Genomic DNA, 12132 nt, shown 5'->3' with positions numbered 1-12132 from the left:
AAGTTTCAAAATGAAATAATTGTTGATTACCATCTTTTAATGAATGGCCAAATTAGATGTATTCCTAATAATAGAACTCCAATTATGTCAACAGTTCAATTATATGACCAGACAAAAAAATGAAAAAAAAAAGCTTAGGATTTATAATACATAACAATTTTGTTAGGTAGTATTTATTGGTTGTTGAATTGCAGCAGTGTTGTTATTGGTAAAAGAAGTGCTGTAGCATTGAAAATCATTAAAGTTTAATAATAAGAAGAAAAAAGAGAGAGAGTAAGGACAAAGTTGAAGGCGTCAAAATCTAATTAACAACTCATGATTTCCTGTGTAGAGTGTAACCACAATGTTATTTTGAGAGTAATAGCTATTTTTTTTAGTGTGATCTCACCTTTTAGAGCAACCTTGCTTTGCTTTTCCTTTTGACTTCACCTTCCACTTGTTGGATGAAAAACAACTTCACTCACCTGCTGCACCCCCATCATCATGGTATATAAATTAAACCAATTTTATTTGTACCCTTTGATTTTTCTTTACAAAGACGAATGATGTGCACAGTTGATGACACAGTACAGTTTGTGGTTGTTAAGTTGTTCGTGATGGCAGGGGAACATTCTCCCCCTTAAACCAGGTCACAGTCCTGAGCAGAATCTTCCAAACTCATTGGAGAATATAACATTACATAACATAGACCTTGTCTATAGAGGGAGAGAGAGAGGTTGATGATCAAAGATTCAAAAGAAAAGTAGGTGAATATATATAGCTTTCTTATTGTTTGTTTGTTTGTTGTATCATGTATGCTATGATGTATCTAATGGATTCGATTCGTGCTGTGTCGCTGGCAGCTGTAGCTTCCCTTGATCATCTTGTTTACATCACTTTGATTGCAATCAACTTGTTCTGCTTTGGGTGATGGGAAGTCACGGCAAAGGAAAAGACGGCGAAGGCACTTCTGGACTTAAAGATGATGACAAGTATGAACCACAATTGAGATTCCATACCCCAACAGCAACAGCACCACAGGTCAGATGATCCCTTTTAAATCTGTGTCAGCTCTTGTTATTGTGTTTTGTGAGTGTTTTGTGACAGGACAAAGGGATACTGCTTGCTCAAGTGTATGTTGCATTTAATTTTGTGATTGTTAGTTGATGTATGAAAAAATGAAATTAAAAAGCAAAGCTAAGCTAGTGTAACTGGTGGTGCATGGCCCAGCGGCAAATGCAAGATGGATATGTAGAAAGAGTGGTACATCAGAGATTGAAACGTGTGAATATTACTTGGAACCATCCAGTAAGCAGGGATGTTGCTGTTATAGGATCATGGGACAACTGGGAAACCAGAGACACCCTGCACTTGCAGTCTCCCCCTCATCCTCATGCTTATGCCATTGTTAAAGCACTTCCAACAGGTATCTATCATTACCGTTTCATTGTAGATGGATATCTCACCCATGCTCCAGAATTCCCCTGGGCTTTTGATCATTCTGGTTTCCCCTACAACATCTTGGATTTGCAGGTACTTCTTTTCTTTCCAATTCTTGTAAACTTGTTGGACTACTTCTCCTCTAATATCTACTTAATGCTTAACCATATTTGCAGGATTATATTCCAGAAACGGCTGCAAGGTTAGATGATGCCCAAGATCCTCCATCCCCACCATGGACTTATGATAACATGCTCTTAAACGACGATGAGTTTGGCAGGCCTCCGCCCGAGTTACCACCACAACTACCACTCACAACAAGAGATGACCCTTCTTCTTCATCCACGGTTCTTCCTAGACCCTCCCATCTGGAACTCAATCATCTATACATCCACAAAACCGATGGGGGTGACTTCGCCGCCCTGCGTTCCACGGAGAAGTTTGGACAGAAATATGTGAGCATGGTGTTGTACAAGTCCCTCCCAAGGGAAAGATGATAAAAGATTTTTGAGTTTGTGTATTGTGTTTGAACTATGCTGGGCTGATGGGACCATTTATTTGTTTGTTAAGGTCAGTAATGTAGTAAGTAGGTAATGAGCATTCAACAATCAGCAATGTATTCCCCTCTTAAAAACTGAAGGGAATATTATTTATTTATTTATATACACAAATACAATACATATTCATCTCATGTTCTAGAATTGGCAATGGTTAAACGGCACATACACTCATGTTCAGCCTAATGCCTACTCCTCTCTTGCATAAACACCTATCAAGTGTCATCATCAAAACACTTTGTATGATTCATCTGTTACAATTAGAAAGGAATGAAAATATCTTGTTAATTTTACATGCTACAATTGGTTAGGAAGCAATCCAAGGGTTCTCAAGTGGTAGGAGTTTGTTGGCATACCAAAGACGATGATGTATTATATCAGCGCACGGAAGCTGTTTGCTGAAATGCCCCAAAGGAACACTGTTTCCTGGTCTTGTTTGATTTCAGGATATGCACAAATCACTATGCCATTGGTAGTGCCCTTCGAGCTTGCAAAGACGGAAGGCTTAAACTCGGCATGGATATTCATGCCTTAATTTCTAAGTCTCGATTCTCTTCAGACATGCCCATGTATGATGATGCTCCTCGTGTCACATCATGGAATTCTATTGCCATAGGGGGGGATCCAACTTCTTGTCTCGTGGAATTCTATGATCTCTGGCCTTGACCACAATGAACAATTTGAGGAAGCAGTTGCCTGTTTCAATACAATGAGGAGACATGGAATGGTGCCCTCAAATTTCTCAGTTATTAGCACTTTGAGTTCTTGTGCAAGCTTGGGTTGGATCATGTGCGGAACATGTATTCTTGGACTAGAGACTCGAATAGAGCACTTGTCTTGTATGGCAGACCTCCTTGGACAAGCTAGATGACTTTATCAAAACAATGCCAATGGATGGAGAACAGTTTTAGGAGCATGTTGCCAAGATGCTTATTGAGCCCCAGAATGGTGTGAACTATGTTCTACTTTCAAAAATAAGGGATGCTGGATATGTGCCTGAAGATCTTGAACTTGAAAACAAACAAGAGCTGCTGAGCTATCATAGTGAAAAGTTGGCAATTGCTTTTGTTCTCACTCGAAACTCTGAACTACCAATCAGGAATTCAGGATAATGAAGAATTGTCACACTGCTCGAAGAAATATAGAAATAGGCAATAAGATGCCATTTTCGGAAACTTTGAGTAATAAGAAAGGAGAGTGTCCTCAAGGACAGTTAACAGGTTATGCTTTCAGTTTCTATATCTAATTTGCTTACACCAATCTGTTTGTGGGGTAGGGACCATGAGTCCAAAATAAAAATGTTATTCGTTAACAATTTAAGCTACAGAGTTAATAGGAAAAGTCTAGAGGACCAGCAACTTTATTAAATTCTGGTCAGCATGTAATCAGTAAAAGAAAAGTGAGTCATTGGATGAAATCTCACACCAATCTCACACTATTAAAATCATCATTGATGACTACTTGATTGTTACAAATCACAAAAATTGCTGGTCCCCTAGTACTCGACTTTGATTTTGATTATTGGGAAACACACTATGATTGTTGGATATGCATGGGAATAATAAGGCCTAGAAATCAAAGTTGTTGGATGTCGCGTCCTTTGAAGGATAATCAACTTCTGCCCTGAAAGCGATTCTTACTTATATGTTCCTGTTCGTGTCAAGGTGGAAAATGGACAGAGTGTAGGCCCACACATTCGTCCAGTGCGTCTGTGTGTGGTGACCTGGTCAATACCTAGTTGCTTCGTATGTTCCATTGCGAACAAAAAGGAACATGCCACGTGACTCCGCGACGAATATTTCAACCTTATATATATTTAATATATTTACTCTTGAATTTTGATAAAGGAAGCTACAAGGCAGGACTCTTCATTCTATTCCATGTTTGCAATAATATAATGTGCCTTCTTTTACTTTCTGAACATATATACAAGTGACAAAGCAAACAAAGCAATGATTGTTTGTTTGATTTTGATCCAGTTAGAATTGCACAAGACATTTCAAATCGTGTGTTAAGTGTTAACACATTTTTGGTATTGGTAAAGGCAGAACCAGAACCCTTCTATAGGGCGAAAAAATCTCTATAAGTCTATATCCAAGATATTGGTAAAAAAATTCAAATAATAATTATGTATGATTTTATTATTTTAATTCAATGATGATTAAATATCCTGTTTTATCTTTTTGCTTTTCCAACCTTGCTTACGTTCGGAACACTCCTTGCGTGACAAGTCAAACAAAGTAAATTATGTTTATTGCATTAAGCTCCGTTGGGGATCCTATGACAAGTCAAACAAACGCTATACTTTGCTAAATTAGAACAAAATAAATGCTGAATAGTTGGTTGTTCGGAAACAAAACAAATCCTTCCTATGACGTGATAGAAATCCAGAATCGCATTGATGATCCTAAGGATGTTCAGTGAATGCTGCTTCCATTATGGAAGGTAAACATTTCAGAAACAATACTAATTAAGGAGAGTTAACATCTTCATTCATGACATGGTCCATAGAACAGAAGAGAAGAGATTAATAATACATACTCCGGCAGAAGCAGCCGCAAACATGCAAAAAAAAAAGTGACCAAAAATTTCTACAACTATGACACCTTATCAGTTTCTTTTAAGTTACAAGAGAAAGAGGAGGATAATATGCAGGGACCAGCCACCGGTTATCTCTTGCTTCAGAGTTGAATGCTGCTTTCATCTTCTTAATGAATTCTTCGCATTTCTTGTTTAACTCCTCTGTGTCCACTGTACCATGTCCATCAACGATCACTATAGTATTATTTGCCTCTTCCCCTCTCTCAACTTGTTGTTCTACCACGGTTACAATCTTGTCTTCAAAGTCTTCTTGTTCAAGAGTGTCTTGCAATGAATTCTCATCACGTTCCACTATCATCAAAGTGTTTTCTTCTTCTGGCGGGGATGCATTGAGACCAGAGTTGATGGCTATGAAGAACATGAGTCCATTGCAGAGAAGGAAGATGCAGGTCTTGGAGAACTGCTGGAGGAGGAAGGGCTTCAAGGAGTAGAAGATGAAGAGAAGCAAGGAAAGCAAAAGACTGACAAGACAAAAAGAAAGCAGAGGCTTCATCATCATTATCTTGCCTCTCGGGTTTGGATACTCCATCGTGCTATGAAGTGCGTTGTGGTTGTGGCCATCTCTCTGTTTATATATTATTAGGCTTTGCCATCGACGTGGGTTTGGGAGTTACAACTTACTTTACTTAAATCTTTGGGGACTTTTCCAGAGTAGACTCCAAAGTCAGTCAACCCGTCAACCAATCACCAGCGGACGGTAAGGACTAAGGCCCTTCATTTCATTTTATAATATGATTATATGTTTAATTATGGGTGAAAACTCTCTCCAAAACTGATAATTTAGTTAAATATATCAAGTTATTTAGTGACTCTTAATTATTTTTTTTTTAAATTTAACTGCATCTGAGTTTTCACCTTAATTAAATTTAAACGTTATATTATATGTTATTTTTTAAATTGTTTTTATATCAATATATTTTTATGAATTTAAATCTTCTAATTTTTGAATTTCACATAAAAAGATAAAGAATAATTTCTTCTTCTCTTAGTCTTCTTTATAAAATAAGTGGTGAGAGATTATATATTATTCTATAAAATAAAATTCAAAATTTAAAAGATACAAATCTATTTTTATGGATAACCAACAAATTTATTTATCATTATGAAATACTTAATATAGTTTATGATTTCCTTTATTTTACCTTCCCATCCAGTTATCTTAATCATACTTTTTTTTGTTAAAAATTATATCTTTTACTCATCTCTGTTTAAATTTTAGTAACAAGATTGTTATTTGTGAAATATATATAATTTTTACTTTATATATAATTTAAAATTTTTGATAAAAATTAGAAAAAACATCCTATAAAAAATTAAATGCTTTAAATATGTAAATTATAGGATTCAAATAAATTAGTCAAAATGGTAAAGTATGTCTGATTTTATATGTGATAAAAAAATACCTTTAAAATTTAAAAAATAAATTTTATCATACTACTACCAGACCAACTATACTTTATGGTATAAAGTATTAGGCGGTCAAAAAAGAACACAAACATAAGTTAAGTGTGACTTTGATAAAGATGTTGAGATGAATAAGTGGTCAGACATGGATCGAATAAAGAACAAAGATATAAGAGAGTTGGAATAGCATCTATTGTGAAAAAGATGCTATAAGCTGGTTTGGACATGTGAGAAAAAAGGACCAACAGATCACTTAGTCAGGAGGAGGGATGAGATAAAATATAGATAAAAGGTAAAAGACAGATGATGACTTAAGAAGATTATTCATGAAGTGGTTAAACAAAATTTACATATAATAGTTGTTACTGTAGACATAATATATGATAGAGCTTAATTATATCGTTTAATCCATATATCTAACCCCACCTATCCCATTTATTGAGACAAAACTTTGTTGTTATAATAGTTATTGTATACAATTTAAAATTTTAAATACTCTATTTTATCATTAAGTTGAGCAGGACACGTATTAACTCGGTAATCCAAAATACAAATAATACATTTCAATAGTACTTACTATGAGAGTCGTGATTTGGCGCTAAAAGCATAAAATCAAAAACAGGAGGAATTCTAGATTGAGTAGATTCACATATTTGAAAAATGTAAGTCGAGAAACTCCGTCGTTACGCTGGAACCTGGCTGGAAAGTGGATTGCAAATTCTTTGTAACTACCAAATATATATTACTTAAATTTGGGTAACGCCATACATGGACTTTTCCTCCAATTGTTAATTAATTATATAGTTCTAGATTACCTTACAAATTAAGTAGACCTGGGGTTGATGTTACATCCGGTGTGTTCTTGCTTAATTGGTCTTTGATAGAGAATTAATCTACCAACCATTGAAATCTCTACTTCCGCGTTGAATAGCATTTCGCACTTTTATTACTTATTTAAAAATGCCATTGCTCTCACTCAAAAGAAGGGCATGTTAATAATTTTTGAAAAAAAAAAAAAGAAGGGGCAACTCATCAAGTGCCAATATCTCCAGGTAAAGATTACGTAGGCCCAATTTTTCTGTAAGAGATTGGCAAAAAGTGAAAAGTTAATTAACATTAGATAAACCAAGTTGGGTTGGTCTAGTGGTTAGTTCACTAGACCGTTTAAACAAGTGTTGGAGGTTCGAATTCTGCTTGTGCATGCAGCAACCCATTGGCTAGCGGCAAACTCTTAAATGGAGCTCAGTACTGCGACGAATTAGTCCTTAACCTGCCGGGTTGAGGGATACCGTGGTAAACAAAAAAAAAATTAACATTAGATAGAGCCAATTTGGTAAAATAGCTTAATTAAATTGATTTTAAAAAAATAATTTAAATAATAAAATTTTTATTAAAAGAAACTTATAAATAAATTATTTAATTTTTTAATTTTAAAAATATTTATTTAAAAAAAATATAATAAAAAATTATTATAAAAGAAGTTATTTTTTTATTTTTGTATAAACATTTAAATAGCTTCTTAAAAAACTACAATTTAATTTTAAAAATTACACTAAATATTAATACTAATATTTTTTATAAGTAAAAATCTCAAGAAAATAATTTTTAAAAATTTTCAATAAACTTTGAGATCAAAGACAGTTAATACACCATCAATATAAAAGCATTTGATATTATTAGGGTGGAAAAAGACCACGGTCTGTCAAGGACCGTAGCCTGGTTTGTGTTTAATTTAGTTTGGCCTATTATAAAATAGATACAGGTTCAACCTCTTATAAAAGTCTTATTATGTTAATAATAAATAGTTTTGTATATTTTAAATACTTTAAAATTTATATTTTTTTATAAATATTAAATATGATATATTATATATAAATATATTTATTAAAAATTAATTTTTTTAAATAATATTTTTATTTTTGTAAAACAAATTTATCAGACATTTTAACAAACTTTAAACCAGGAGAGTCTGAATAACAAATCAAACCATTTGTAGAGTAATACTAGGTAACCAATAACTTTCTTAAACATAAATAACCACCAATCAAATCAAAACATACTACACTTTTAAATTACCCACTTAAATCTTAATATTAGATTAACTATCCACACACCTAATAAAATGAATATCCAATATATCCATTATTCACATTTAGTATTTTTATTATTTACCTATACTTTTCCTAATTTGTAACATCGACAATTTAGTGTTGATTTTTATTAAATCCATAGACATAATTTATTGTAATTGCCCCTCTTTTCAGTATAAATAAAATACCCCATCTATAACCTATAATCGGATAAATACAATTAAATATTTTCATTATTTTACCTTGATTATACAAAAAATTAACTTCTAATTATAATTATAATTGTAATAGTATATAAAATTTAAGATGTCTACCATCCAAGCCAGCCACTACAAATGTACATAAATTAGATGAAATAATTTTACATAAAATAATTTTTATTAACAATAACAAAGTACTACATAAGCAATGACAATGTATAATTTATATGCATTCATTTTTCTTAGAGTTGCAAAATGAAAGCATACTCCAATGACCAATCCATATTCCATACAAGGCTATATATAGGCTATAGTAAAACTACAAATCCCAACATCAGGGGAATTTTACTCGACTAAACGAGCTTAAACAATCAAAAATTAAAAGTAAAGTCTAGGAGCTAGCCATCAACAAAAAGTTATATAGCTTTGGTTCTGCTAATAATGTATGTATGTAGCTATATACCCATCCAATCAAAAAAAATATAGCTATGTCTGTAATTTCAAAATAGCTTGCTCCAATCCAACACCAAACCTTTTTAAGTGCTGCAAGTCATTACATTGTCCTCTAGTCCTGCCACATTGATTTGCTCCTCAGTGTTCACAATAGCTGAATCACCAGCACCCTTTCTGCGCTTGTGTGGCTGATTCAAATCATTGTCCTTGATCTCCTCTAGGACATTCTCACCTGAATCACAAGGCTTTGAAACTTCTGTACCATCATCATCATTCACAGTCTCTATATTTTCATCATTTTTGTCATTGGACACTTCAGAACTCTCTTCCATCTCAGCCTCGCGGAGGAGGGCTTCTATCGCACTCATCATGTGTCTGTTAACCTATTGCAAAGGCCAGAAACAGCATAAATACAATCGCAAGATCACATACAAACTGTAAATTGCATATTTATGAATGATCCTCTTTAGAAGATTTATTTCTAAATGTGAACACCACCTAATTAAACTTGCCAACTCTCCATTGAATCTCATTTCAAAGAAGGCCTAAGATTTTTCAGTGACTTTGGGTTAACAGAAAATAAAAACAAATTAACGTTTGGATTTTAAGTTATCCACATTTGGTGTCAAATATAAAACAAGAAGCAAAAACAGATAGTCAATGGCAATAACATTCACCTTCCTAATTAAAATAGTTTGGGAGTAAAACCAAATTCATGCTTTCCCAAATACCATCACCAACGATATGCTCAGACAATTAGAAAGAGACATGATGTACTACCTCTGGGTTCTGAAGAAATTCAGCTATGTCAATTGAACATGAAGGGCATTTCATAACATTCTTCTGTGCTCGCAAGGTGCGCCCACCTTCGCTTCCCCTCTTTCTGATAAAACTTTTGCCAGAAAAGGCACCCTCCAAACAGGATTTGCAGAAGTTGTGGCCACAAGGAGTTGTCACAGGGACGCTCAACACCTTGCGACACAAGAGGCAAGCAAACTCTGCAAAATTGATGAAGCAAGAAGCAAAATTATATCAACTTAAGAATCTCATACATAGTAATAACTGCAAAGGCATCAAATCAAAGTGGTTTAAGAGATGGTTAAAGTCTTTATAGGAAAGTCCAAGGCAACATGTACCTTTCATAAGCCTATCTCTCACTGGCTTGGTCTTGACTTTTCGTACAATTTTTATCTTTTCTGATATCCCATTTTCACACCTTATAGCATCCATTTTCTTGCTTGGTGGTGGGGGTCTCTTCCACATCCAGCATTCCTTTTCCTCCTAAAATGTATAAACAATAAAGGTAGAATTAAATTCAATGGAACAAAGAATATGCAAAATATCTAGCGCAAAACAAGTGATGATTATCTTGTCTTAACCTAGTAACCTAGTAGAAAAAAGGGGCAAATGAATTAATACCTCATAATGCAATAACATTTAGAATTTTAGATACAAGAAAAATAAACAGACTATAGTTTTATACAACACCACTTACATCATAATCCCATGCTGCAGCTTTCTTCCTTTCAGTTACATCAATTGCCCCCTTCAACTCTTTAACCACTGGAAGTGGGCGTGGACGGTCTCCATGTTCATCACTGCAGATGAATGACCCAAATAAGTTCAAGATTGAATGTATATGCACTCACACAAAGACACACATTGATACAAGGAACCAACCTTGTCCATGGAGCTGGTTCATTGTCACATCTAACAAACAAATATCTGCAAACCAAGCAACCCTAACCCAAAAAGAGGACTCTTGAGGATCATTTTGGAGAAAGATAATCAATTCAATAGGGAAAAAATGTTAGGATCTATTAAATGTAATTAACTACAAGGCTTTCCTAGTATCTTACTTGTATTCCCTTCTTACGCCAGCATTTCTCTATTCGATAAACTCCATCATACCTCACTCCGAATTGGGGTGCATAAGCAGATCGTTTTTCCTTGTGGGACCTGACAAAGATTGAGAACATGAACAAGGCAAAAATATTTACACAGAAGCACGAGACTCAGATGAAAGGCATGACTAAGACAATCCAAAAATATGAGCAAGCACGAGAATCAACTAAAAAAGTTAAACAGACTAAACCATTCATATTCACACAGTACGTCAACACAAATTAGAAGGAAACTTTGGGAGAAGAAATAAAAGCCAAGGCAATGAAATAAATTGATTTTATTGCATATAAGCAGAAATAGATTTGGAATAATAAAGAAGCAATGTGGGTATCTTCTGGCAAAGGCGTGCATAGATTTGGTCAATCAATTACATGTGATGAAGGGGAATGATTATAAAAATGATTGACATAACTGACCTCACAACCCTAACAGGATAACCTTGTTGGCAACTCACTCTGAGGGCCTCATTCATGTTGTCAAACTTCTGGTCAAATGAATGTGTTTTGTTAGTGCGTTTGTTGCCACTAAGGTCCTTTCCACCACTGCAGACAAAACAACCACAAAGAAACTCAATCAACAGAGACATAGAAAACAAGCAAATGAGTATGCAAAGCAGTTAGTTACCTTCCAGTGTAGAGGAACCACTCTCCATGATCCTCGTCATCAACATAGCCACCTGAAAGAGCTACAGACTGAGCACCAAAACCCTTTTGACCAGCAATGCCCGCAACATGAGGGAAATGGGCGCCCCACTGCCTGCAATCCATTCTGTCTTCCCAAGTATCCCCAACAAGAACCCCACGATTGTTCCTGGGATCATACTCAGCAGTGATTGGACCCAAAAAATCCGAAGGGATCGTCACAAAAATCTTACCACTGCACGCGTTGGCCTTGCCAGTCTTCTTCGCCCGCTCAGTGGTGAAGCAAGTGTCTGGAAGCTCGTCGTTTTTTCGAGAAACATACACCTTGGGCTGCGCTACCGCACCCACCATCCCCGTGGCCTTCATTTGCCTCGCCAAACGGATCGCAATGGCCAGCTGGTCATTAATCCGAGGGTTTTCGGCCATCTTAGGTGGGATCTGACTGCGACAGTTCGCACAGGTCCGCTTTGCCTGCCCAATCCACTTCTGGAAGCACTTCAAACAAAAGTTGTGACCACACGGCGTCTGCACACCCAACCCAAGAAAAAATCAGCTCCGAAAAATTGAATGGTGTGAACATTGACATGAAGAAGCAATCCAGAACAGAACAAACTAACCGTGACGGGTCTCTCCGGCAACTGCATGCAGATTGAGCAGTTCAGACTCCCATCGAAGATGTCCTTCTCTGCTTTGCCATTCTCCGCTGCTGCGAGTGGCTTCGAGGAGCGAGAAACGAGCTCCTGTCTCTTCTTTGCCTTCTCCTCGTCAGTGAGTGAGGTGTCTCCCTGAATCGCCCGGATCGCCGCCACTAAGCTGTCGGAGTTTCCGGCAACGGCGGGAGCCGATGCTTGAACAGGGGCAG

General features: G+C 35.6%; 3 protein-coding genes across 8 annotated transcripts in view; 1 reads left to right on the top strand and 2 right to left on the bottom strand.

Moving 5' to 3' along the window:
• The first annotated feature begins 329 nt into the window (after nt 1–329).
• On the top strand, nt 330–3296 carry LOC107496228 (SNF1-related protein kinase regulatory subunit beta-2). 6 transcript variants are annotated; one of them, XM_016117440.3, is made up of 5 exons: nt 331–486; nt 588–746; nt 843–1020; nt 1210–1512; nt 1596–2269. In XM_016117440.3, exons 3-5 carry the CDS (start codon nt 910–912, stop codon nt 1914–1916), a joined length of 735 nt encoding a protein of 244 aa, XP_015972926.1. In that variant the 5' UTR covers nt 331–486; nt 588–746; nt 843–909; the 3' UTR covers nt 1917–2269. The 6 variants fall into 6 exon arrangements, 5 of the variants coding, with proteins under 5 accessions (XP_015972928.1, XP_015972926.1, XP_015972927.1 ...); XR_008001523.1 differs by lacking the exon at nt 331–486 and adding an exon at nt 2288–3296 and having other exon boundaries at nt 498–746; nt 1596–1989; XM_016117442.3 differs by lacking the exon at nt 588–746 and having other exon boundaries at nt 330–486.
• Nucleotides 3297–4319: 1023 nt separating this feature from the next.
• On the bottom strand, nt 4320–5164 carry LOC107496100 (uncharacterized). Its single transcript, XM_016117298.3, has one exon. The coding sequence runs from the start codon at nt 5104–5106 to the stop codon at nt 4597–4599; it is 510 nt and encodes a 169-aa protein (XP_015972784.1). The 5' UTR covers nt 5107–5164; the 3' UTR covers nt 4320–4596.
• Nucleotides 5165–8516: 3352 nt separating this feature from the next.
• Nucleotides 8517–12132, bottom strand: part of LOC107496074 (E3 ubiquitin-protein ligase ORTHRUS 2) — a gene marked incomplete in the record, with an annotated part of 3789 nt that continues 173 nt past the window's right edge. The window contains 9 exon segments of the mRNA XM_016117269.3: nt 8517–9107; nt 9505–9722; nt 9861–10005; nt 10220–10322; nt 10405–10466; nt 10584–10683; nt 11046–11171; nt 11254–11795; nt 11888–12132. Coding sequence (XP_015972755.1) covers nt 8808–9107; nt 9505–9722; nt 9861–10005; nt 10220–10322; nt 10405–10466; nt 10584–10683; nt 11046–11171; nt 11254–11795; nt 11888–12132 — 1841 coding nt within the window.

This window comes from Arachis duranensis, chromosome 7 (assembly GCF_000817695.3).
Source record: "Arachis duranensis cultivar V14167 chromosome 7, aradu.V14167.gnm2.J7QH, whole genome shotgun sequence".
Taxonomy (NCBI): Eukaryota; Viridiplantae; Streptophyta; class Magnoliopsida; order Fabales; family Fabaceae; genus Arachis; species Arachis duranensis.
Note: the sequence above shows the minus strand (reverse complement) of the source record. Positions and strands in the feature narration are given on the sequence as shown.